This window comes from Petaurus breviceps, unplaced genomic scaffold (genome assembly GCF_028583685.1).
Source record: "Petaurus breviceps papuanus isolate PSGF00001 unplaced genomic scaffold, PetGlider_PUasm1.0 91133, whole genome shotgun sequence".
Lineage (NCBI taxonomy): Eukaryota > Metazoa > Chordata > Mammalia > Diprotodontia > Petauridae > Petaurus > Petaurus breviceps.
Genome location: NW_027187419.1, coordinates 72132671 through 72160607, shown reverse-complemented (window position 1 = coordinate 72160607; position 27937 = coordinate 72132671). Strand labels below are relative to the sequence as shown.

At 38.3% G+C, this 27937-nt stretch overlaps 1 protein-coding gene and 1 pseudogene across 3 annotated transcripts in view; one reads left to right on the top strand and one right to left on the bottom strand.

Moving 5' to 3' along the window:
• DCLK1 (doublecortin like kinase 1) overlaps positions 1-27937 on the top strand; it is a 435938-nt gene that overhangs the window by 21722 nt on the left and 386279 nt on the right. For all 3 annotated transcript variants that reach the window (XM_069080369.1, XM_069080368.1, XM_069080371.1), the window contains exon 3: positions 10992-11338. In XM_069080369.1, coding sequence (XP_068936470.1) covers positions 10992-11338 — 347 coding nt within the window. The remainder of the gene's footprint in view (positions 1-10991; positions 11339-27937) is intronic.
• On the bottom strand, positions 18953-20343 carry LOC138154701 (26S proteasome regulatory subunit 6A pseudogene; annotated as a pseudogene).

Below are 27937 nucleotides of genomic sequence, written 5' to 3'. Positions count from 1 at the left end.
GTGGAGCTGTGGTGTCAAACTCAAATAGAAATGGCTACTCCATATATTGACTTAGAAAACCACAAATTAGTATTATCTGTTATTTTGTATTTTAATTGTTTTATTAAAAATTTTCCGGGCAGCTAGGTTGCGAAGTGAATAGAGCACTGGCCCTAGAGTCAGGAGGACGTTCAAACCCAGCCTTAACACTTAACAACTCTTAACACTTACTAGCTGTGTGACTTTGGGCAAGTCACTTAACCGCAATTGCCCTGCCTTCCCCTTCCAAAAAGCAAAAAAAAAAAAAAATTCCCATTACTTTTTAATCTGATTGGAAGTTTTGTGGGCCTCAATTTTGACACTTATGGGGTAGGAGGTAGATTGGATAGTCTAAGAAAGGGGTGATGGAGGCCATAACTAGGGTCGTAGCAGTGTGAATGGAAAGAAAGAATTGACAGCATTTGGAAACATGAGGGCCAAAGGGGAGGTATAAAGAAGTCAACAAGTAAAGTCAAGAAGTGTTTATTAGAGATCCTAACTATGTCCTGTGGTTTGTCTCTCATTCTTTTTTTTTTAAGCAATTGGGGTTAAGTTACTTGGCCAAGGTTACATGGCCAGTTATTTTGTTATTTTGTGTGGGTGTTAAGTATCTGAGGCCAGAACCGATCCCAGTCCTCCCAACTCTGGGGCCGGTGCTCTTACTCACTGCGCCACCTGCCCAGTCCCTCATTCTCGAAGAGGACTGTGACATCAGGTAGATGATTATGTGACTTGCAATTGAATTGGATTTGAGTGACCAGCCTCACTTTCTCCTCCAGAGCCATCTGAGTCCAGTGCAGATAAAGATCAGGACTACTGGGGATAGCCCAGGATGCTGTGGGACAGCTTGACCTTTTAAAACTAAGGTCTTTTCTAGTTCTCACTTTTGAGTGAGGCAATGCCCATGTGGCATTGTCTAATACAAACAGGAAGTCTCTGCCCTCAAGGTGCTTATATTCAAATAGGGGATAGACAGATGAGAAAGGATGGTTGAGAAAGTCCAGAGAATCAGGAGAACTCAGAAAGGAAGATGGGACTGACCTAGACGTTTCCATTCAAATGAAGTTTCTAGAAGTAACTGACCGATTAGAGGAAGAGGACACAGAGGCAGAGTTTGAGAGAGCCAGAACTACAGTGGACTTCCAGGATGAGGAGGCTGCTGTGGCCTGGTAGAGAAAGAGGAGTAGAGAGGCCAGAGAGGAATAAAGATATAGCTATCCTGGGTTCTTTCTTTTAAAAGGATATTCTGGGAGCAACCAGGCAATCAGGAAAAGGGGCAAGGAGTCCCAAAGAAGAGAGGCGAGGTTCTAGGATGCCTCCAGGGTTGCAAACCTGGATAACTGGAAAGATGGCTTTGCACTCAACAGGGAGTTTGGGGGATGAGTGGTTTTTGAGGGGAAAATAAGATCTCTTTTGGACATAATGAATTTAGATGTCTTTAGGACATTTAGTTGGAGATGTCCAAAAGGTAGCTGGTAATGTTATTCTGATTCTCAGGTGAGGGACTAAGGCTGGATATATGGCCCTGGAGTTATATTCATAGAGTTGATAACTGAATCCTAGAACACTGATGAGATCACTGAGTCAGAGGGTGGAGAATGAGGAGAGTAGGGTCCCAGGACAGAGCTCTTCTTCCTTCTTTAAATCTATCCCATTGCCATATTCATGATTAGAAGATGGAGCATAGATGACTATTCTGAAGAAGTCAGTCATACAGATAGAAAGATAATCAGGAGAGCAAAGACAGCATCGTGAAAACCCAGGAAGAAGTATTGGAGAGGAGGTGGTGATGGACAGCAGTATGTATATACCGCAAGAAGGCAAAGAGAGATGATGAATGAAAAGTCATTGGATTTAGTAATTAATTATCCTCAGTAACTTTGGAGAGAGCATTTTCAGTGAAATGATGTGACTAAAGCTGTATTGTAAGGATTTGAGAAGTAGAAGGGAGAGGAATTAGATTCAGTGAGTGTTGTAGGTAGCCTTTTCTAATCTATGAAAGGGAGCAGAGATGGATACTAAACCGCAGGATGATAGCTTGACATGGCGGCAATGTCACACGAATATTTTTTGTTTATTAAGGATGGGGAGAGACCAGTCAGTAGATAGGGAGCAATTGAAGTTAAGCGGAAGGTCTTGGGATAAAGGGCAGAAGTGAAGGGGATGGTTTAGTGAGAACAGTTATCTTATCCTCATTAACCAGAACAAAGGAGAGCGTGAAGGGTTGTGTGGATGAATGTTAAGAAATAGAGAGAGGAAGTTCACGATTGATGGCTTCTATTTTATATATCCCTTGCTGAGAAGAGGTGACCAGGGAGAAAGGAAAGAGTGGCATAGGAGGCCTGAGTGAGGTTTGAAACAGCAGCTATGGGAAATGTGTTAGGCAATCAGACAAGAACAAAATCATTGCGGTGGATGAGTGAGATCCCAGTTGAGAAGAGAGAACATACATTTCTGAGGGTTCCAACAGCATGGTTGTGATGTCTTTCAGCCATATTCATCAACAGAGAAAGAGCAGAGAAAGCAGGTGGTGGTGGGGCGTGGGGAGTAACCCAGGGTTTGGGGTTTGGTATAAGGCATGAATGATGATAGGATAAGGGCTTGCAGCAAGGGATTCTAAAGTTAATGACAGGGTATGTAACTGAACTGATTAACTGTAGAGTCAAGATTGCAAAGGGAGGAAAGTGAGGTCAGAGCAGGAGTTGGGAGGAATAACTGGAGTCTCCCTAAGAATGAAGAATAGGTTTAGAAGGAGGCACTGAGAAAGATGGAATGATAAGACATTGTGGTCAAAGAGAGGAATTAGACTAACACAGAAGTAGAAAACATATCAGGTCCTGACTGTTAAGCCAATGTTCTTTCCGCCATACAAATGAAAAAATCTTTTTTTTCTAATTGTATTTAAAAACTCTCTTTGCTGGAGCACATCTAATTCTATACTTGGTAAAACATGAGCCATTCAAGCATTTTCTTAAAGTGTCATGGGTTGTTTGCAAAAAGAGACATTCTTGGCACCTTTACCAATATCCTAACACATTTGTAGACATACATGTAGAATTGTATTTGCTGTGAAATCATTAAAATGGCTCAGTTTTCCAGGGCAGACGCAATCTCATTCTGATATTTTAGGTGTTGTGAGGTTGGAACTCACCTCACTTTAATGATTGATTTTTTTTTTTTTAAAGCAATCGGGGTTAAGTAACTTGCTCAAGGTTACACAGCCAGTTATTTCTGGGTGTGGTGCTGAGTGTCTGAGCCCGGGATTCGATCTCCAGGTCGTCCCAACACTGGAGCCGGTGCTCTTACTCGCTGAGTCACCTGGCCGCCCCTAAGCAATTGGGGTTAAGTAACTTGCCCAAGGTTACACGGCCAGGTGTTTCTGGGTGGGTGCTAAGTGTCTGAGCCTGGGACTCGATCTCCAGGTCTTCTCAACACTGGAGCCGGTGCTCTTACTCGCTGTGCTACCTGGCCACCCCTTAATGATTGATTTTTGTCTTATTTTTGGCTATAAAATTTTTGTTTTATTAGAATTGTCTTTTAAATGCAACAGGAATTCAGGCAGATATTCCCTTTTATGCTACTACCATTTGATTTTTTAAAAATCTCATGTATTTTAAATTCCTAGTAGAAGATCATTCTTAATATTGGATTTTTTTTATTTTTATCCATCACAGGTTGGTAGAGAAGCAGTAAGATAGGTGTTTTATTTTTTTCTATCTCTATCATAACTGAAAAGATTCCCTGTTATAGTTTGAAGGCCACTTAAAGCTTTTTATATTCTCTTTATCTTTGAAGGAGCAGATTAAAATTCTTTTTTTTTTTTGGTGGGGGTGGGGTGGGGAATGGAGAAGGTCTAACCAGCAATGTGTTTCATACTCCACCTAGAATGAACATTGCAAATTGGTTTTTAAAAAACAGCTGTGTGTCAGCTTCCTTTCATGCAAAAGTTATTTGAGTTAGAGCTGCTGTTATATTTGGGCCAATGCTGTAGACATGCAAATATTAAATAGAATTTAGGATAGCTTGGGGTAAGTAAAAAGCAGCATTGAAATGATACTTCTGAATTTGACATTTTTTCCCTCTAATGTAGTACTTACATATTCTCCCTCTTCACCCTAAATGGTTTCTAATGACTATTTTTCTGATTTAATTTTTATGTTTTAAAAATTTGCTTCTAATTCACTTATCAAGTGTCTAGGCTTGTGTGAAGTAAAAGATGATGTTTCTGTGCTGGTGTATATAGCTACCTTTAAAAAAAAAATCTTTTTTTTTTAAAAGAAGAGCTGCTGCCAGTTGGCCATTTGGACAGAGCAAGGCTATGGAGTCTTTGTGTACAGACAGATCATATAATTCCTGTTCTATGAGAACTTACAGCTATTGAAACATTATTTAAATCCCTGGGTTGAAAAATGATGAAAAGTGGAAGTCTTGCCATTTGTAATTTTGTCAGCTTCCTGAAGCATCACTGTTTATTATGTTGTCCTGTTTCACGCCTTACATAGATGTCATTGGGGGGATACTCCCTCTGCTACTCCTAATTGCAGCTTTTCTCTCCACCACAGTAGGCATTCACGATTTCTCTGGTCAAAAACATCGACTTAATCATTGTTTTTCCCTCCATGATTAAGCCTCTCCAAACCTAGCTAGACTTGTCCTTAGTTTACCTTCAGGCCAAAACAGAAAACCTTCCTTGTTGGGGAAGACCTGCCAGTCATTGCTAGAGTTCTTGAGAAACTATGGTCAACTCCACACAGATATAGAATCATAGATGAGGCCTATATTTAATGGATGCTTTTCTCAATTATAAACTTTTAATTCAGTGCACTTGGTGTGAAACCAACTTCTCCTAATCAAATTAATCTTTAATGAGCATTAATCTAAGTCCTAAATGAGAAAAACTGACTTGGGAAATGTGTACCTCTACTTGCTACCAACTTTCCTTTTGATACCCAGTTACTTGTATTCTCAGGGCCCCATACTTTGCCTTACACATAGTGGTCAGTCAATGTCCAGAGCATTTATTAACCTCACACGATATGCCAGGCACTGTGCTAAGTGCTGGAGATGCAAACAAAAGCAAAAGAATAGCATAGTAGGCACTTTTGTTGACTTGAATACAAATATGGGCAATAGAACGGAAAGACCTGGTTTTAATGCCTGCTAAGGGTTAGGTATATTTTCATCATAATATGATAATGACATTTACTAGAATTCATAACGTCTTCTGACACTTGCAGCTTTGCAAAGGGGCCTTTTGTCTGTTATGACATTTGATCACCATGGTAACCGTGTGAGGTAGGTAGAGCAAATAGTAACATTCTCATGTGATGGATGAAGAAACTGAGATAGAGGGAGGTTAAATGATTTGTCTCAAGTCACATAGCTATTTGATGGCAAAGCCAGGGCTAGCACTGGGTTTTCCAGCTCGGAACCCTTTTTGTCTCTGAGACCTTGCTTTTAATTCTAAAATCCTCACACACAGCCTCACAACGCTATGTACATCCGTCTTGGAAAAAGGAGTACAGCCAGGATGCATGCCAATCTCTGAGTGATTGGAAAAGATTGGTTTAGGAATGTGTGTGTGCGTGTGTGTCTGTGTGTGTGTGTGATTTTTACCTGTTTAAAAAAGTCATATACTTTTGGAACTTATTTATATAAATCGTTTCCTAAAAATGAGTGCCTGTAATTTCAAAATCTTTAAACCCTGGTTTAGTCATTTATTTATTTACTATGGAGTACACGTTTTGTGACCTTGAATGATCAAACTATTAAATTAAAAATATTGGAGAGGGACATATATAAGATAAAAGGACCCTGTTGGATTTGTCAGATCATTTTAGCAGTAATTACTTAAGTCTTTCATTCTTTTTACCTATTAAATTTATATAATGGATAAAGATTTTTCTCTAGTAGCATGGGGGGAAAAGGCTATTTTAAAATCTACTTATTTTTGAAATCTTTTCACCTTTAAGAAATTTTTTTATATTCTGGGCCAATTTTATTATGTAGTTTTCTTTTTAAAACCTGTGTTTTAAGTTTTTTTTAATTTTAAAAAATATGTTAGACTCCCCTTTAATTGCTTATTACTGATCAATTTTAATATTTTAAACTTCTTTGTTAAGAACTCTAGCTTTTGAAAAGCAAAATTTTGTTAATGTCTGTCTGACTTTTAGAGTAATAGCAATTCCTGAATTTGTATGTTTTTTCAATATACAGTTTTGGTAGTATTGATCACTCCAAATATTCATATGTTAATCAGCAAATATTTATTGAACATCTCTGTGTGCATGATCACTGAGAAGGGAAGGAATGATTCCTCTGTTTATATGAGAATTTAAGAATAGACTGTAAACATGAGATAAATTTACATGTATGTATATAATCATATTTTTTAAAAACCAAGTAATAAAGAACATAACTATTTAATTTAAGAATCTATTATTTGACAATAAAATAATCTCAGATATAGCAACTGCCTCTTTATTCTACATTTTGGGATTTAAAACTTTGAAGTGATTGTAATTAAATGTAGACCATTTTCATTTTTGGATGGGATTTGTAAGCATTTTGTTTCTGAAATCAGTATCAAATATATCAGTCAGATATTTTGATAATTACTGTTACCATTTTGAAAATGAAAAAGTTTAAAGGCACATTGTGCATTGTTAAATTTATTAATTTTCCTGCTCTTACAGGTAGCTTTAGATTCTACTTTATTGAGAAAACTGAGGTCATCAAATGGAACTCCTCCATCTCCATCTCTCCACCTCACAATTCTTCTCCCATTTTTTTATTCTAATCTTAGAAAATGAGGTAGACTTTCTCCTTGTTAAAACTAAAACTCTTTCATCTATACTCAGCTTTTATTTGATCTTCTGAAAACACAAGTCTGACCCTATCACCCCCAGCCCCCATTCATTAAACTGCAGTGACTCCTATTGCCCTCATGATCAGATATGAAGACCTATTTCTATTATTCAAAGCCCTTCATAATCAGGCCCTCTCATATATTTCCAATCTTCTTAAGCCTTATTCCCCTTCATATAGGTGGTGAACCAGTGACACTGACCTCCTTGCTATTTTTCTAACAAGACATCCTATCTCCCAATTCTGTGCGTTTTCACTAGTTATCTACTATGCCTGAAATACTCTTCCTCCTCATCTTCTTCCTCTGATTTCCCCATCTTCCTTCAAATTCCAGGTAAAATACCACATTTTGAAAGCCTTTCCTGATCCCTCTTAATACTAGTGCCCTGCTGCTATTATCTCTGATTTATGCTCTATGTAGCTCATTTGTATGTTTTTCTCCCCCACTGGATTGTAAGCTCCTTGAGGGCAGGACTATGTTTTGCCTTTCTTTGTGTATCCCCAGTGCTTAGTGTGGTGCCTGGTACATACCGTGTTTCCCCGATAATAAGACACTGTCTTATTATTTTTTGGACAGAAAAACACCAGAGGGCTTATTTTCAGGGGAGGGCTTATTTTAATGAACATTGACAGCAATTTTAATAAACAGGTAAATGTGAACAAAAAAAATGTACCTTTATTCAATAAGCAAATCACTGGGGAAGAACAGGATGACGCGCTCACTGCTGCAGCTCTGATTGGATGCAGCTTGGAGCGCGGCGTGCGTTTCGGGGGGGGGGGGAGGACGGTGCATACAGAGGGTACCGTAATGTAGCGTGTAGCGCAGAGGATCACCTTCACTACAGTAGCAATCTCAATAGGGCTTATTTTCGGGGGAGGGCTTATTTTAGAGGAATCTTACACAGTAAGGGGAGGGCTTATTTTCGGGATAGGTCTTATTATCGGGGAAACACGGGTAGTAGGTGCTTACTAAATGGTTATTGACTCACTGACTGTACCTTTGATCATAGCCCCTTGTTCTCCTCTGACAGGTTCCTCCTAGAACGTACATTTTAAGAAAAATGTTCAGATCAGTCATGTCTACATTCCTCTCCCAACTTCCCCTGACTTCAGACTTTCTCCTCCATGTCCTAGTATGGGTGGGTAGCTTCTCCTTCCCCATCTCCCTCTTTCAGCTTCCTTTTATAGTTAGAATGTAAGTTGCTTGAGATCACTGTCTTTTTATTCACATTTATATTCACAGGGCTTAGCATAGTGCCTGGCATATGGTCAACTCTGAATACATTCTTGTTTCTTTGACTTGCCCTCAGCCTCTGTCTCTTCCCTCCCCTCATCTTCAAACTTACTCTCTTTCCCCATTTGTTTTCAGTTGTCTGAAGAATGTTGGGGTGTGAGTAAGCAGCTTGCTGCTGCCATATAGGATCTGACTTAGCCTTGAAAACCATTAGTTTGTCTCAGGCTTTGTCCCCCCTCTCTATTCCTTCACCACACACCTCCCCTTCACCTCCCTCTTCCCTTGGACCCTGTTCATGACTTCCTGCCTAGCTCTCTAGCTGAATTACTTTTGTGAGCTTGGCTTCAACCTCAGCCAGACTTTCTGTCTCCTCTTTCCTCTCCCCACCACACCTCCCCCAGGCCTGTTAATCTGTTAATTGTGGTTTGAATTTTGCTTGGCCCTCATTCTCTCACTCCTCCACCAGTGACTGATAACTGGCTACAAACATGTTTAGGTCTCTCCAGTGTTAAAAAAGCATTTACTGTATCTTGTTAATTTTCATGCAACATCCTTTCTTCTCTGCTGCCAGAATTCTAAAAAAGAATACTGTAGCCTCCCCTCTGTTCTCACATCCTCACCAGTACTTTCTCTGGAAAATTTTACAATCTGACTTCTGTCTCCTTTGGAAACTGCTCCCTTTGAGGTCAGACCAGCAGCAGTGGTGAAGTGCCTCGGGAAGAGTTTCAGGTTTTTCAGGGTCCATATCTTGTCTTTACTGCTAGTTTTGTGACCTTGGGTAAGTAACTTGACTCTTCTGAGTCTGTCAGTCAGTAGAAAGAATAATATTGTATTACTTATTTTATATATTGTTAGGATCAAAGGAGACTGTGTAAAGTTCCTTGTAAACATTTAAATACCCTGTAATGTAATTTGCTCTCCAGGTATGATAGAGAGCAGACAACATACGAGAGTTTACTTTTATCAGGAGCAGTATAAGAGAGCGCTGCTTTCTGAATGGGAGTCCCAGGTCCCAAACTCTGAGTGTACATTTTGGGCCAATCTCAGCCTGTTTCCTCATCTGTTAAATGGGGATGATGATACCGTAATAGCACTTGTCCTCTCTACCTCACAGGTCTATTGTGATGAAAGTGTTTTGTAAATCTCAAGAGTGCTATAGAAAAAGGAATAGTCTGTTTATAACCGCCAAATCCAATGGCTTTCTCATTCCTTATCATTTTTTATCTTTCTTCTAGAAACTCACATGGATAGACCATCTCTTCTTTCCTGATCACTTTCTCCTTCTTTGGGCTTCTGTGACAACCTTGTATCAAGATAGGTTTCTCTCTGACTGTTCCTTTTCTGTCTTCTTCATTAGTTCTTCCTTCCCTTCCCTTAGGTTTGAAGGTCCCTGATAGTTCAGTCCTTGGTTCTCTGTTCTCTGTACTCCTGAGGAAAACTAACCCATTTCTGTGATTTAAATTATTGTCTCAATGGAAGTGACTCCTAAATTTGTATATTCATCTTCTAAGTTGCCGTTTGAATGCCCTGTACACATCTCGAGATGTTTAAAACTGAACTTACCTTTCCCTCAAAAATTGCCTCTTTTTAATTGGTATTAGCACCATGCCAAACCACATTAATTCTCTCTCTAAAATAATTCTTGCATACAAATCCCACAGTTGTAAGGATCAAAAGGGATGAGACTTGTAAAGCACTTAGAACAGTGCCTGCCACATAGTAGGCACTATGTAAATGTGAATTTATCATCCAACCCCTTCTTACCACTTCATTAATCTACTTCAGATTCCTATTGCCTCCTATCTGGACTGTTGTAATAGATTCCTCACTGGTCTCTACCTCCGATGTCTCCCCCCTCCAGTCTTTATTTTTTATTTATGTCCAGTGCTCTTATTTCTGCTTTTCATTTTCTGAATGTATTAGCCTTACTATGTCATTACTCTTCTCAAAATTCCATTTTTCACTGACTCAGGGATAAAATACAAACTCCTTACCTTAATATTCAGGATCTTTTCTAGATATGTTCCATCCTACCTTTCCAGTCTTGTTTCATCTTACTATCCTTCACATATTATTCATCCAAGTTGCAGTATTGACTTTTCTTGCTCTTATCTTGACATCTCCTACCTCTCCTCATTTCTGCATACTGCCCTATTTTCCCGGAATGAATTGCTTCCACACCTCCACCTGATTAAAATTCTCGCATCCTTCAGGGTTGAGTTCTATTTCTTCCTTCAAGTTGTCTCTGCTATTCATTATGAGGTCTTGTGCCCACTTAATCCTATCTTGGCTTGTATTTTAGTCATCTGCATATTTGTCTCCTTACCTCTACCTTCACTATCTCTGGGCTTTGCTGTTTATGCTTCTGTTGAACCCTTAGAAATGATTTCTAGACCTTTCCTTTCATCCTACAGCTGAACTCTTTAATATGTGTTGTCTACTTTAATTAAGAATGTGATCTGTGTCACTTTTCTATTTGTATCAATAGAAGTTAGGACAGTGGTTGGCATACAATAAATATTTAATAACTTTCATTCATTAGATTGAATGTTCCTTGAGGGCAGAAGCTATCACTTTTCATCTTATGAATTCAATAAGGCCTGGCACAGTGCCTTATGTATAATATTCACTATAAAAAAAAAGTTTTAACTTGACATTAATCCAGGCATCGACTGAGCCAGAATAGAAGTGACCATCTTATCTTCCCTGATTATTGGCCATTAAACCACACTTTCTTTTCTTTAAATTTTGCAGCTGGCTCTTGCCTCTAGTAAGAAGACAAAAAATAAAACAGAATAAAGAGAAAAGAAGGAAATCTGTTTGTCTTTGTCAGATAAATGGATTAATCATTTTTTTCCTTTTCTTTTCCTAGGAGAGAGTTATGTATGTGGTTCAATAGAACCCTTTAAAAAACTGGAGTACACCAAGAATGTAAACCCTAACTGGTCAGTAAATGTCAAGACCACCTCTGCTTCCCGTACGGTGTCTTCGCTTGCCACTGCCAAAGGCAGCCCTTCAGATGTGAGGGAGAATAAGGATTTCATTCGGCCCAAACTAGTCACCATCATCAGAAGTGGTGTGAAGCCACGTAAAGCTGTCCGGATTCTGCTCAACAAGAAGACTGCACATTCATTTGAGCAAGTTCTCACTGATATAACTGATGCCATCAAACTGGATTCAGGAGTGGTTAAGCGCCTGTATACCCTAGATGGGAAACAGGTAAGATGCTTTTGGAAATTTATTTTCTTCCAAATTCTCTATAACTACAAGGTTTAAAAGATGAGATGTGAGACTAGATAGGTATGTGGAAAAATATTTTGTTGTTTAAGTTGTTTCACTCTGAAACATTCTGAAAGATTTGTCTTATATAGTTGAACAGAATTGACCATTTGGAGAGTAAAGTAAAACTAAATATGGGAAGGGTTTAAATAATTAATCATATATACATATATACACATAAAATATAGACATGTAAATAAATGTGTACATATGTGTGTTTATATACAAATGTACATACACATAAATACATATATGTATGCATTTACAGTTTTAAGACTATCAATCACACCTACTTCAGAGATATGCTGGAACCAGATCATACTGGTTCAGGAGCCAATTGTTTAAATATTCAGTATGAACATTTACACCTTAGAAATTGGAAATGCTACAAATCAACTTGATTCATTATTTTGTTGCTTGTCTACACTTAAGAAAGTGATGGAGAAAATGTTAAATAATGTAGATTAAACTTAAAAGTGTGTTGTGCAATTGCATTTTTTTCCACCTGAGAGATGGTTAAAAATACCAGCACACCCTTGTCTATTATGCTAGGAAGTAATATGTCATGAGGTTCAAACATGGAGGTGACTCAAAGCCTAACAGTAGGTAGGAGATGACATTACAATTAATTTATTTGATTGAGATTAGGTATTATGACTCTGTATCTGGGTAAATTCCAGTAAAGTGATGTGTTAAAATGTTAAAGATTCTAAATACAGATTTAAAAGAGTGAAGAACTTCTGACTGACTGAAGTTAAAAGGTATGTTTTTATATACTATAAATTTCATATTTAAAAAGATTTCGTATAAAAATCATAGGTGTTTTTCTTTATTTCATACATATGCTAATATCTCTTGACTTGAATTCTTGGCTTGGTAGTAAGACTTTATGATAACTCATAGGGAATTGGATCACATGATCTCCCATTTTCATGACCTCTACTTTTCATAAAGTTTCTACTAATATTAAAATTATAAAGTGACATAAGCCAACAGAAATTCCCATAGAGTGATATGTAAAAGTTGTTCCAAGAAATTAATTTTCTTTAAAAAAATTAAATTAGGGCTTTTCTAATAAATTTTTGACTGATAATCAATCTCCAGGGTTATTATAGCTAATATCTAAGTATCCTTTGAAAAAAAATTTTTACTATGGTAATTTGGAATATTTACATGAATAATACAAATTAAAAGTCAAACAAAACTAGGGAATCGAATTAAAAGTTAGTTACCACTAATCTCCCATACTTTTAAGACTCTAGATTGGTTGAAATAAGTTTAACCTCTCAGAAGAATAAGCAGTTGACATCATATCCTATAATGGCAAATTCTGAATTTTTGAATTAAAAAGAAAAGGCCTTTTGAAATGCCATTACTCCAAGAATGATTTTTTTCTTTTGGGATATGTTTTGGTAGGTTCCCAAATGTTCGTGCTTTATGAATTTTACAAACAGGCACATTTAATTGAGATTAGTTGTTTGAATTTTTACATGATTTGTGACCTTTCCATTTGCCTTATCTTTTTTTTTTCCTAACCATGATCTGATAAAAGTAAATATGGATGAAGAAAGTGAGTGATTAATTTCCCCCAGCTTGTTGAAGGCATAGGTTCCAGGGATATATAGACTGAGTATCATCAATATATCAGCTAGAGTTCAACAAGACTTTTGCTGACATTCAAACATACTGAATTATAAAAATGTAACATAGGGAGTTCTATTTAAGGAATTCTTTGCTGAATTCTTGGTAATGAGAACAATTGATGTCTTTCATCTAAAGTTACTTGTAGGGATGGCACAGTGAATAGAGCACTGGCCCTGGAGTCAGGAGGACCTGAGTTCAAATATGGCCTCAGACACTTAACACTAGTTGTGTGACCTTGGGCAAGTCACTTAATCCCAAATGCCCTGCCTTCCCCCCTCCAAAAAGCAAAAAATAAAATAAAGTTACTTGTATTTGATATCTTTTCTTGGAGGTCTCATTTGATCACTGAATAAGTGAATAGAAATTAGAGGATCCATACATTGCATATTAATAAATGTACACCCTCTCTTTTGTTTGCTACACTTGATGTTTTTGACACTGATGTTTTCTGCCACTTTTAAAAAAAAGCGTTTTAGTTCTCTTGACTCAGTGTTGCGAATGCTTTCTCACTCCAAAAATTCAAGTTACTTCCAGACATTTCAATTCCAGCACCATTTTGTAAGGTGGGTAATTGGCCAGTATAATCTTCTTTGTATTGGTGGTAGGGAACTCATGGTACTGAAAGGAAAAACTGATTATCTAATTTTTAGTATAGTTTGTTTCAAGGACAAATTAATTTAAGTTGCCTCTGCAGATGTGTACCCTTTATTAACAATACCAGCACTCCAAAGGAAAACATAATAGGTAAATGTATGTGTATGTAACAGCAGTAAAAAAAAATATTCAAGAAACCCAAACAAAACCTATAATGGACATAACAATTAGAATCTCAAATGCTCAAGTGTTCTGTAATTTTATTTTTCCATTGCCAAGAGTAAATACCTTTGAATGACCTAACTTTTTAAAGTGGTTTCTCTTTGTTCCACATCTTAATTCATGATCTTTTCTAAGTTAAACATCCTTGTAAGTCTTTAGGGTCTCCAAAAATCTCTGTGTACTGAGCGTAAAGGAACTCTAAAGTACTCTGACTGGGGTCGTCCTTGCAGCTCATCATGAATTTTTGTTTGTTTATAATACAAGGAGTTTTCTGGAATAAACGTTAACATTTTGACACCCTTCCCCATCTTCTCCAGGATCGACCTGAATTACAGGTATCACAGTGGTTGCTTTTCTTCCTGTAGCCAAGCACACATTCTTCAAAATCTTGTGAATAGATGGATCCTAAGAAAACCACTGGGATTTAAAAAAAAACTCCCTCCTCTCTTATTTCTCCAAAACCATTCTGTTAATATTGTTATTTTGTTTCTGAAAAATTCGAAGTGGTGTTATGGCATGCCCCCCTCAAAGGAATTTTCTGAGGAGTAGTGAGGAACTACAGGGCAGTTGGAGACTAAGATAGGAAGATTTTTCTGCTCTGGTGCCCAGAAAGAGCAAACCTACTTTTTCATTGACTGTGGGAGACTTTGGTATGGCTTTTGGGAAAAGACAAATCTGCTCACATAAGCAGTTTGCTGAAGTGGCAACTGTAGACAGTCTTGGCATCATTTTATGCAGTGGAGAGAATAAACTGCTTTTTCCCAAGGTTCCCCTCAGAGTTGTGCTCCTTCATGTCCAATAAGACATTGGCAGCTTCTATAACCAGTTGTCTTATGGAGCCCATATTTTTCTTTAGTGAGCCTCAACTCTCAGTTGAATAGCATCTTCAAGTGTTTTCACTCTCTCCTTTTTTATTTTAATAGTTGACATTTATAGAGCAATTTTAGGTTTGCAGAATGTTTTGTATATGTAAACTGATTTGAACTGCTCTGAGTTATTAAAAAATTTTTTTTTTAAATTATCACATGAACCTAAAGGATTAACTCATGAAGAATTTCTACAAGTTGAATTTCTTATAGAATCTGTGGAGGTAAAATTCTTTGGTAGTGGCCATATTAATTTGATCAAATTGTATTGTAAACTTTAGGTCTTATATAAATGACCAAGGGAGTCAATTCAGCAAACATTTATTAAGCAACTCCTGCATGAAAAAATCCTGTATTGCTTGCTGAGAGAGAGAGAGAGAAAATAAATAAAAAACATTATCCTCTGACCTCCAAGAGCATGTAATTGGGCATAAGCAAAGTGGCACACTATTGTTACTCCAATCAGCATGAACCCCTGGATAGCCTGTTTGCTCTGGGAATCCCTGACAATAGTGTCATTAATATCTATTGATGGGGCAGCTAGGAGGTAGAATGGATAGAGTGCTGGACCTAGAATCAAGACTCATCTTCCTGAGTTCAGATCTGATCTCAGGGTAATGTAACCCTGTTTTCCTCAGTTTCCTTTTCTGTAAAATGTGCTGGGGAAGGAAATGGCAAACCTCTCTGGTATCTCTGCCAAGAAAATCACAAATGGGCTCATGAAGAGCTGGACATGACCGAAAATGATCAAACAACAACAATTTCTATTTGTTTTATATCATGGCTATACATGATCACTTAATATCAAGCTGAAAATTTAGTAAGAGGTCATAACTTAGTATCTTTTCCAGTTCACTCCCCTTCTAGTAACTTTGAACACTGTGTGATTAGAGTAACTTGATTAGCAATAACAAGCTATGGAAGGAGGAATATGGTAATATTTACCTTCTCATTGTCCTGGTACCTTGCAAAAAGAAAGATCGTGTCTCTAGTTGAGGGCTACTTTTCCCCAGTCTCTTCCTTTTATATTGGTTACAGAATCTGAAAATCAAAGAGGTTTTTTTTTTTAACTTGTCTCTCCCCTATGTCCTCCCACCCCAGTCAAGCTTTAGTCTTTAGTACTTTCTCTGCTGGTTGCACAAGCAATCTGCCAAAAAACCTCTTTGCCCAGATGGCATTTGCAGTGTGATTATTTTTCTTAAGTGATTAAAGTCAGCTCAAACTGTACATGATTGCTAGAAAGAAACCATGGCACATCTCCTAACTTCCAACAACGTGTACAGGGGCATCTGTGGCCTTTTTGGGGAGTGAAAAATCCTGCTGCTCTGAGCCATTAAATCTTCCAAATCTGTGATTATTGGATCTTTCCTTACAAATGTAAAGAACAACAAATCTCTAAGCAGCCTAACCCAAGAAAGTACCTTAGTGCGAGGATCACTGCTAAAGCTCTCCACAAGTTTTTGTTTTTTTTTTTAAAACATAGCTATAAGAAAGTAGGCCTTCATCCCTTCTTACTTCTTTCCCTTTTGGTGGGGGGGGGGGGCCAAAAGTCCTATCAGAAGTATATTTTTGTCTGAGAGATATTTATTATTTATACTTATGACCACACCCTTTACTCACCCACACTAATCTCCAGAGGGAAGCCACAAGCTGTCATATTGGGAAGTGCAAGAATTTAAAATCTTTAGTTTTGAGAGAACCAAATCAGGTTATCTTTTGTAGTTGTGGTGTGGGGGCAATCATGAAATATAAGATAAATAATCTAAATTACATGAAGTCAAAAAGCTTCTGTAAGAACAAAATTAATAAAAATAACTAGGATAAGAAGGGAAATGAGTGACTGGAAGTAAAAAAATCTTTTTCATCTGAGGTACTAGTACAAATCTAGAAGACCAAAAACCATTCACCAATAAACTAATGGTCTCCAAGGAGAAATGTCAGCTATTGACAATCACATGAAATACTGATCCAGGTCCCTAAGAATGAAATTACAGACACTCCAAGCTTTCACTTCACACCCAGAAAATTGTTGAAGATGACAAAAGATAGAAATAATCAGAGTTGGAGAATTTGTGGACAGTGGGGTATTGGTTCAACCAAACTGGAAAGTAATTTAGAACTGAGCTACATAAGTAACTAAAATGTCCATTCTCATTGACCTTGAGAGTCTATTCTCATTGACCTTGAGATCTCACTGCTAGGAAAATGCCCCGGAGAATAAAACTATTTTTTAAATGGTCCCATATACACCAGAATCTCAATAGTAGCACTTTTTCCAGTAGCAAAGGAATGAAAACAAAATTAGATGCCTGTCATTTGGGGAATGGCTAAAGAGACTGTCCATGAATTGGTACAATAATATTGCATCGTAAGAAAACAGTGAATAAGGAATACAGGAAAAATTACATGAATGGATGAAAAGTGAGGTAAGGTGACCCAGGAAAACAATATACACAATGAATGCAATGGTATAAAAGTAAAGAACAGCAGCAAAGCAGTGGAAACCAAGTGCCATATAATTATAATAATCAAGCTCGACTCTCCCTTCTCCCCTATTCCCCTCAATACATATACTTTTGATTCTTCAGTAATTGTGGTCTTCTATGATTCATAGTGATAATGCATCACTGGAAGAATAATGGTGACAAAAAGATGGAATTTTGTCTCAGGAAGCAGCTTGCAGATTGCTGAAAGGACTATATAATTTCCCAAATGAATCAAGCTTATTCTCTTTTTCCTATTCAGTTCGGACCCATCTCATTGTCTGTCTTCAGTGTCTGTTCAGTATATGTGCTGAATTACCAAATTATATCAAAGCTCGGACAACAGACATTCATCATACATTTGAGATTTTTCCGTATGAATTGTTAGGCTGAACTCTTGTGAATGGTTGTGAATCTTATTAAAGAGTGTCTGTAGTGTTCTGGGTCTTGATGAAAGGAGTTCAGTGTAATTCACAAACAGTATCATCTGGAGGCCATCATAATTTATAGGGAATCAATGTTCTCTTTGGATTCTGTGCTACACGGTAGTAGTAGACACCCTTGACAAGCATTCATCTACTTTGTGAATCATTTGATAGTAGTAATCAGCAGTTACCGATCGTATCTGTCGGGCAATTTGTATCTTAGTACGTGAGAGCTTTCAAGCTATATTTTGTTCTTTGAAATCTAATTATTTTTTATAGTCAACAAAGAATAAGCATAATAGATTCTTACATTTTTTTGCATGTTTCAGTCAATGGTATGGTTGTGAAAGTGTGGGCTACAGTAGAATATAATACAGAAAAATCTTCCTATTCCTGACTCCTTGTTTCAGCAACTGTTTCTGGGCTGTGCCTAACTCAGGTCAATAGACTGTAAGTTTATGTTTGATATTGGAACAAAATGAGATAGTCATAGGTCATTCAACATTTTAACAAAATGAGATTTTCTTAGCACAGCACAAAACAGAGATTCAACAGTGATGTGCATTGAGAACACATCAAATTGATTCCATTGAGCAAAGCTCCCTTGTCTGAGTTGCCCATCATTTTTCACCAGTCTGGTCTCAGGGAGTGCTTGGAAATCTTCTTGGCTATTTTGTAGCCCAGAAATGATGTCAACAGCTTGAGCCTTTGATGTCTCAAGGATTGTCTCAATACCTTTTCAGGAAAAAATGGCCTACCATGCATGGGGACAGTGGTTAGGAAATTGATCCCACCAAAGCAAGGTTGTCCTTGGTGTTTGTGTATGTTATATTCACAAAGATTTTATAGATGTAGAAAAATAGTACAATTATTTATGTAATATCAATTGCCTTTTCAGTTATTTGCAGATTTTTTTAGTTTAGTATATTCCCATTTCAGATTTCCTGAGAAATTGATTTTTCAGTGCCATCAGAAATTCTAATGCTATCTTTATTGCTCTAATTTATTACTATTTTGATTATTGTAAAAGCTCATATTTGTAGAGCATTTTATGAATTACAAGTGCTTTCAAAACCAAAAAGGCAATTGAGTACATAATTTACAACAATTCTGTGAAGTAGATGGTGGAAGTTATATCCTCCATTTTACAGATCAAGAAACAGAAGACTTAGAGAGGTATGGTCATCATGAAATAGTTTAATAGTAAGACCTTTGAAAGTAGCCACCACATCTTTTGTGTTTTATGTATATAATAGTATATATATTGGCACACATATTTTATATGTTGCCATACATCCTGTGTTTTTATGTCTAAAAGAATTCTTTTTTTTGGTGGGGGGGGAACAACCCCAACCTCCTTTATCGTTACTACTTTTACTGGCAAGTCAGACAAATGAGTTGATCCCAGGCTTGGGGCCAGGGCTCCCCAGCCCTGTCAAGCGTAGTACTGCAAATTGGCTTTCTTCTTGGCCTGCACCTCCAGGATGCCCTCCATGTAATCTTCATGGGTGAGCTCAGTGGCTCCCTGGCGAAGTGCAATCATGCCCACTTCCACACACACACACGGTCTTGCACTGGGCCCCATTCAAGTCATCGGTGCAGCGAGCCAGTTCCTCATATCATAGTTCACATCAGGGCTCACATTCATCTTTCGGGAATGGATCTGCATGATCCTTGCTCGGGCTTCCTCATTGGGCATTGGGAACTCAATCTTGCGGTCCAGGAGGCCAGAGCCCAGCAAGGCAGGGTCCAGGATGTCCACCCTGTTTGTAGCAGCAGTCACCTTGACTTGAGTGTTAGGCTGAAATCCATCCAGCTGGTTCAGGAGTTCCAGCATCGTCCTCTGAACTTCTCGATCCCCTGTCTCCTCACTGTCAAAGCGCTTGGTTCCAATGGCATCCAGCTCATCAATGAAGATAATGGAGGGAGTTTTCTCTTTGGCCAATGCAAAGGTATCCCGGACAAGCTTCGCTCCATCCCTAATGAACATCTGTACCAGCTGGGGTCCAGCCAGTTTCAGGAATGTGGCCTTGGTCTGGGCGGCACATGCACGGGCTAGCAGGGTTTTTCCAGTACCTGGAGGTCCATACATCAATACTCCCTTTGGAGGCTGGATACCCAAATTCTCAAATTTCTCTTTATGGTTCATTGGCAATACAATAGCCTCTACCAGCTCCTGGATTTGCTTGTCCGGCCCTCCAATGTCACTGTACTGCTCTGTGGGCCTCTCATCCACCTCCATGGCCTTCACTCGGGAGTCATACTCGGTGGGAAGGTTCTCAAGGATCAGGTAGGAGTCTTTATTTACTCCCACCAGGTCTCCAGGTTTCAACTTCTCTGCATCAACCAAACCAATCACTGGCAGAAAATAGGTCTGTCGGGTAGAGGTTTTGATCACAGCACATTTGCCCTTTCTCTGGGAATCAAGGTCAGTGTTTGCACCATCTTCTTCTTAGTCATTGGGGTCAACATCTAGCAGCTCGATGACGTTGGAGACAAGGTAGGGCAGCGTCTTGTTCACTTTAATCTTCTCACTGTTCTCTTTGATCTTGTCCTTCATGGCCTGTAGTTCTTGTGTCACACAGAGCACTTCACTTTTCATGGTCCGCTGAATAACCTCCTCTGTGGACATTTTGAGCACTTCTTCCCCAATTCCATCTTGCTGGGCCTCATCCCACACGGACGCCATTTTCTCCTGCCGAGTCACTGGGCCCCCACTTAACGGCCGTACATTCGATGCTGGGCCGTGAGATCCATGGGGAGGCGGGAGCGAGCAGGGATCAATTCCCAGAGCCGAGTCCCGACCAGCGATGCCTAGGCCGGCCTCCTGCTCCGGGGCCGGGGCTGTATCGGCCTACTCCTGCGATAAGCCTAGGCTCCAGCGAATCTGCTAAGCCGTTTGGGGGAGGGTCGGGGGCGGCAAAGAGGAAGCGGGGTAGCAGGCAGCCAGTCACGTGGCCTAAAATAATTCTTATAAATATTATTGTTTCAGAATACTTTTAGGTTGTGTTCGCTAATCTATCAGCTACCTTTCACAGTTGTTGATAAGGGGAGAATTCTCAGTCAGGGATAGGGATTGGTGATCACAAAATATGAGATAATTTCAATAATCTGAAAGTAAAAAGGGGCAGCTGGGTGGTGCAATGGACAGAGTGCAGGGTCTGGAGTCAGGAAGATTCATCTTCCTGAGTTCAAATATGACTTCAGACACTTACTAGCAGTGTTACCCTGGGCAAGTCACTTAACCCAGTTTGCCTCAGGTTCCTAATCTGTAAGATAAGCTGGAGAAGGAAACAGCAAACCACTCTAGTATCTTTGCCAAGAAAACCCCTGTAGCAGCAAGCACCCCATCGTCCCCAGGGTGACTGCCAGCACAGGTTTTTAGATCTGCTTTGATAAAGCAACTCAAAATGGGTTAACAAGCTTACTTTAATCAGTCAAACATATCGTTTACCTGGTTCAGGGGAAAAAGGTCAGCTCCCTGAACTTCAGAATATACAGACAGAATTATCAAGACAGAGAAACAGATCAAGTAGACAGATTTCCAAACTGTCCAACCATTACATCCATACCAAATCAACATCTGGGTTTTTCAAAGTCGGGGGACTCTCAACAGCAATGGCTTCCCAGAGTCTCATCTGGTCAAATCACAGAACACTTCTCAAAGTAAGCCGCGAAACAAAGCTACACATCAGGGCTTATATAACCTTCTCCTGGCTCAGAGAATGTAACAACTTTATTGACTCACTGGCCAATCAAGAAGTGCACTTTAGCCTAGGGGCAGGGAAGATCTTAAAAATTTACATTCCCATTACAGCCCCAAATGGAATCACAGTGTCAAACACAACTGAAAACAACTGAACAACAACAAAAAACTTTTACATGAACAAAATTAGTGTAGCTGTGATAAGATTGGGGAAGTCATTGATTGGAGGGAAGACCTGTGCTTTAGATGTGTTTGATAAGGGTCTGATATTTAAGTTACATGTTTCTGTTCTCTAAATAGACCAAAGCTATTAAGCAATGGATAAGTGGTCAAAGGACATAACAATAGCTCATATTTATATAGAGCTTTAAGGGTTGCAGATTGCTTTTTGCATATTACCTGAAATGAATGGAATGCTCAAATACAAACTAGTAAAATCGAATTAAGATAATAATTGTAAAGCACTTAGCACAGTTCCTGGCACATGATAAGCTCTATAGAACTTCTAGTTATTATTGCTGCTGTTGTTATTAATTATTTTTAAAATCACATGAAATCACCAGTTAAGAGAAATTCCTATCAAAACAATTCTGAGATTTTACCACTCGCCCAGCATATTTGCAAAGAAGACACCAGATAGAAATAGCATTGGAGAGACTGCAGAAAGTTGATGTATTCACTCTTGGTGGCATGAATTGGTCAGACCATTCTGGAAAGCAATTTGGAATCATGTTTAAGAAGTGACTAAAATATCCATACCATATTTTATCCAGAGATCCCATTGCTCTGTATTCCCAAGGAGGTCTAAGACAGAAACAAAGTTCCCAACTATAATGAATATAATATAACAGCTTGCTTTGTGGTAGCAAAAAACTGGGAAATAAAGTACATGCCCATAAATTAGAAAACAGCTAAACCAACTGTTCTATATTAGTATAAAGAAATATTATTGCTCTATGAGAAATGACATGGTTGAATTCAGAAGAGCATGGAAAAATTCACATGAACTTATATGAAGCAGAATAAAGTAAACAGAATCAGGTAAACTATTATAAGCCATGTCTACTACACTAAAATAGAACAAAATAAAAAGACTGGGGGGAGGGGAAAGGGGCTAAATTCCATGTAATTGTAATGACTAAGCTTGACCCCTGAAAAGACCTGAGAAAATGCACTTCCCTCCTCTCTTTGTGGAAATGACATTTGCAGATGCAGTAATGCTACATAAAGTCACATGTGACTGATGTGTTTGTTGGTTTTGTTTAAATGCCTTTTTTCTCTTCTTTTTAAATCTTTATTACAATTGATGCCTTGCTAAGTAGAGGAGAAGAGAGAGATACTTTTGGGGGGGGACAAAAGGGTGATGTAAAAGGTATAATTTAAAAGGATACATTTTGAACAAAAGAAAATAGATCATATTTACATTTCACTTTACATTTTGATCTTCCTATAATCTGTGAAGTAGGTCTGGCAGATATTATTATTCCCTATATATGAGTAAACTGAGGCTCTAAAAGTAATTGATTTGCCCGCTATTCTGTGACTAGCAAGTGACTGATCTCTTGGCTATAAGATTATACACTTACTGTGCATGTCCTCATGTTCTGTGATGTTTCAAACATCTTCAATTAAAAAAATGAATTGTTAAGATAGCATTCTTTTGATACTTGATTTGTCATTAATATAGAAAGTGATTGGAGAAAGGAGGTCTTGCGCATGAGGAAATTTAAAATGGAGAGCTCTTTGTTTAGATTTTTTCCATTCCTGAATGTAGGGGTTTTGGTTATTGTGGAATTATAATGTTACACATTATGAAAGTGCACATGACCCCTTTCAGAGCTGCTTGACATACTGTTGCTTTTTACATAAATTACTTTTAATTTATATGACTGTCAAAGTGAAACTGAATTTTCCCTCAATATGGTACATATTGATATTTTTATAAGACATTAAAGATCTTAATTGAGTCTTAGTAATTGGTAGGAGTATTTTATCTGCTTTCAGGATAAGAAGGAACTTAAAATAGTTCTGCCAGTAGATCTGAGAAATGGAAATTTTCACTGGGAATAATATGCCACTTTAGCTATATATAGCATTTAAACAAAACCAACTTTAGGTCCTCTAGGTATATAGGCCTTTGGTCCCATGCCTGTCTTGTAGTTACAGCTACTTTTTCAGTATCAAGAAGGTTAACATCATTGGTGGTAGAGCATGGTACAATGGAAATTGTGTTGTATTTGGAGTCAGAAAATCTGAGTTCAGATCTTTTCTCTGATACTTATAATCCATGTAAGCTTTGGTAATTTAATTAACCTCCCCATTCTTCAGTTTCTTCACCTGTGAAATGAGAGGAATAGATTATATGACATTCTGAGGTCCCTTCTAGCTCCAAATCTATGATCTCTTTGAAAATTCCTTTCATGCAACAGTTGGCTTCCCTACCAGTGTACATTGTGATGTATAGTATATTTTTTGGAATTGACTTGTTAGTTGTTCAGTTGTTTTCAGTCATGTCTGACTTTTTGTGACCCAGTTTGGGGTTTTCTTGACAAAGATACTGGAGTAGTAGCTTGCCATTGCCTTCTCCAATTCATTTTGGAGCTGAGGAAACTGAGGCAAACAGGATCAAGTGACTTGCCCAGGGTCACACAGCTGTTGTCTGAGGTCAAATTTGAACTCAGGAAGATGAGTCTTTCCTGACTTCAGACCCAGCACTCTATTGTGCCCCTGTTTCCATCCAGGTTGGCTAATAAATGAATTTCTGCGAAATGAATCCTGTCTTCCTATTGTCTTTGATTCTAAAATCATATATGTTTTCTCTTAGAAGTTTCCAATGGATTCATTTTGGAAATTTTTTTTTGTTAAGAAAGTTATGATGCGGGGCGGCCAGGTAGCACAGCGAGTAAGAGCACCAGCCCCAGTGTTGGGATAACCTGGGGATTGAATCCGGGCTCAGACACTTAGCACCCACCCAGAAACACCTGACCCTGTAACCTTGAGCAAGTTACTTAACCCCAATTGCTTAAAAAAAAAAAAAAGAAAGTTATGATGGCAAAATTCCCCATGCTGTGCTGGATCTTAAACTGTGAAGGATTTTTATCAGATTTCCCTAACTTTGAGAGATTTCCCTCAGCCCTTTAATCTTCCTTCTTTAAACATGCCAGAGGAAACAGTGTGAAAATTTCTATGTGTATGTGTGTGTGTATGTGAGTGTGCTTGTATACATAATCAGATAGGTAGATATACTGAGGGAAGGCATTGGGAGTGGCTGGGAAGGGAGACCTGGAAATGCTTCTTGTAGGAAGTGAGATTTGAGCTAAGTTTTGAAGGAAGCCAGCATAGTCAGTAGGTGGAGATGAGGTAGAGCATTTCAGTCATGGGGATTGCTGTTGCTTTTCCTTTGTTCTCAGAGGATCATGACATCTGGCCACTGCAAAGGCATGGAGTTGGGAGATAAAATTATAAGCAAGGGAAACATAGCTGTATCATAAGAGTGTACAGAAGGAAGAAAACTGGAAAAATGGGAAAGGACCCAGGTTATCAAGGGTTTTAAAAGCCAAAGGAGATTTTTATATTTGATTCCGGAGGTAATAGGTAGACGATGGAATTTGAATGGGAAGTGATGTAATCAGAAATATGCTTAAGGAAAATCATTTTGGCAGCTGAGGAAAGGATACATTAGAGTGTGGAGAGACAGGGAGGCCAAGGTGGGACAGGAATCATCTGGAAGACTTATTGCAGTCGTCCCAGTGTGAGGTGAGGAGAACCCACACCAGAGTAGAGTGGTGATTGTGTAAGTGGCTAAAGGATGGATACCAGAGGCATTGTGAAGGTAGAAATGACAACACTCGGCTGTTGATTGGATGTGTAGTCTGAGTGACAAGAATGAGTTGGAGATGACACTGAGATTGACCCTAGGTAACTGGGAGAATGGTGGTGCTCTCAACGGTAACAGAAATTCTATATATAGAGAGAAGGGTTTTTTCCTTCCTTTTTTTTTTTTTTTTTGAGAGTGTGGGGATGGTAAAATAATAAGTTCTTGCTTGACATGTTGAGCTTAAAATGTCTTTGGTAATCCAGTTTTAGATATCCAAAAAGGCAATTGGTTATAAGGAACTGGGCTCAGGAGAAAAATTAGGGTTTGGATATATAGATCTGGAAATCTTCTGCAAAGAGATAATTGAATCCATGGGAACTTATGAGATTACTAAGCAAGATAGTTTAGAGCACAGTCAGCAAATTACAGACCCCAGGCCAATTGGCCAGCTTCCTGTTTTTGTATGGTCCATGAGTTAAGAATGGTTTTCACATTTTTAAATAAAGTTTCATTGTATTTTAAATTTTTAAATTTAACTTAAATTATTCTATTTTAAAATGTAAAAAAAAAAAAAACAAAAAACATTCTTAATTCTCTGGCCATACAAAATTAGGCAGTGGTCTGAATTTGGCTTGTCTGTATTTTACTGACTCCTGGTTTCTAGCTTTTTTTTAATGCCTTTTAGAAACCTAATGAAGCATGTGGACTCCTTCAGAATAATGTTTTAAAGTGCATAAAATGGAATACTTATAAAAGAATCCAATTCTATTAAAGTACATTTGTAAAAATATAAAGTATAACATGCTCATGGTACTTGAGGTTAAGAACTCCTGGACAGATCTATGGGACATACCCACAGTTAGTAGGTAGAGTTGGTAGGAATCTTGGTCTCTTCTAGGTGAAAATCTAGTAAAGGAGACTGAGAAAGAGTTGTCAGACAAACAGGAAGAGAATAGGGAGGTGTGCAGCAACATAAAAACTTAGGAGAGAGCATCCAGGAGAAGAAGCTAATTTATCATTCCAAGTGCTGCAAAATAGGTCAAGAAGTTTGAGGGTTGAGAAGAGGTCATTTTAAATGTGACAATGAAGAGATCACTGGTGGTGGCTAGGAAGGGAGACCTGGAAATGCCTCTTGTAAGAAGTGAGATTTGAGCTAAGTTTTGAAGGAGGCCAGGGAAGTCAGTAGGTGGAGATGACAAAGGAGAAAACAGTTTCAGTTGCATGATTAAGTCACAAGTCAGACTATAAAGGGCTCAGAAGTAAGACAAGAGAAAGTGTAAGGTAAGGGGGTTCATAGAATTATAGATTTAGAAGAGAAAAGGACCTAATGGTCCAGCCCTCTATTTTTACAGATGAACAGAGTGGTATCTTGGGATATTGTCATTTGCCCAATATTTTACAGGTATTAAGTAACAGAGGTGGGATTTGAACTAAGTTCTTCTGCTTCTTAACCCCAGTATTGTAATCATTGTAACACTCTGCCTTTTGTTTGGGGCATGTTAAATTTTGATATGTCTGTGGATATGTCCGATAGACCACCTTAGCATTGCCAGAATGAAGACCCAGACAATGCCTAAACTCTAATGGGATCTTGTTATTCCTTCTTCATGAAAGTAGCAGTGACCATAAATGATCTCACCTACCATCATTATAGCATGAAAATCATTAAAAGTGAACCTCAAATCAAGTGGAAGAAAGCAGAGACGTTATTTGAGAGCCTCTAATTAATCTTCTGAATCAAGACAATTGCTGTTAATCTTTCCACTACTGGCTAGGCCTTCTAGTGAATAAGGAGAATTAATCAATAACTCTTAACTGTGATTTTTTTTTATGACTTTGGTGACTGGCTGATAAGAAATTTTGGAGTGAAAGGTTATTTGTCCTGGCTAATTATTCATAGTTCCCCAAGTCCAGCAGTCAGAGGAGTGTATGATGTTATAGTGACATGTGCAGCAGATTTTTTCTTATTTTTAATCTTTTGAAAGTGGACTAGAAGGCCACTTAAATGAAATGGGACTTTTAAAATCTGTTTTTTTTTTTAAGTCTGTGCTATTTTTTTAAAGCATACTTTCCAATAGTAGTAAGTTAGATAGGATTACCTTTGTATAGCTTAAAGAAATTAATTTGCTTTGTACATTGGGCTGTTGTGTTTATCCTTCGTTTTTTCAGAGGACCATGGCATCAGGGAAATGATGACATGACTTGCAGTTGACTAATTTGAGTGAGGGAGGGCTGTGCAAGGTCACCAGCCTCACCTTCTCCTCTATAGCCATCTGGAACCAGTGACCTGATATTCATCAGGATGACTGAAGATGACCCAGGATGCATTGGGAGACCCTGGCCCTTTTAGGCTAAGGCCTTTTTAGGTACTCACTTAGAGTGAGGTAACACCCATTTGGTGAATAGGTCTCTTTAAGAAGTGAGTCAAGGGATGGCCCCAGTAAAATAATGTGAGATGCATGATTTGAGATTATCCAGTATTAGCAAGAGAAGTGAGGAAGTGTTAAGAAAGCATCTAGTGGTACTCAGTGCTTAGCACAATGCCTGGAACATAACAGATACACTTAATAAGTGTTTATTGACCGACTAAATGACTGACTCAGTGACTTTGCCACCAGTCTCAGATCAGCCCTGCTCCTAGAAGACTGAAAGAATTTTCAAACATGATTGCAGGACTCTTTTCAAAGCTTCTTTGAAAGACTGTGGAAAATATGGCAGGGATTGAAAACCTGGAGGCGAGGCAAAAAAACCTGATCCAATCTCAGACTTTGTTAAGAGAGGT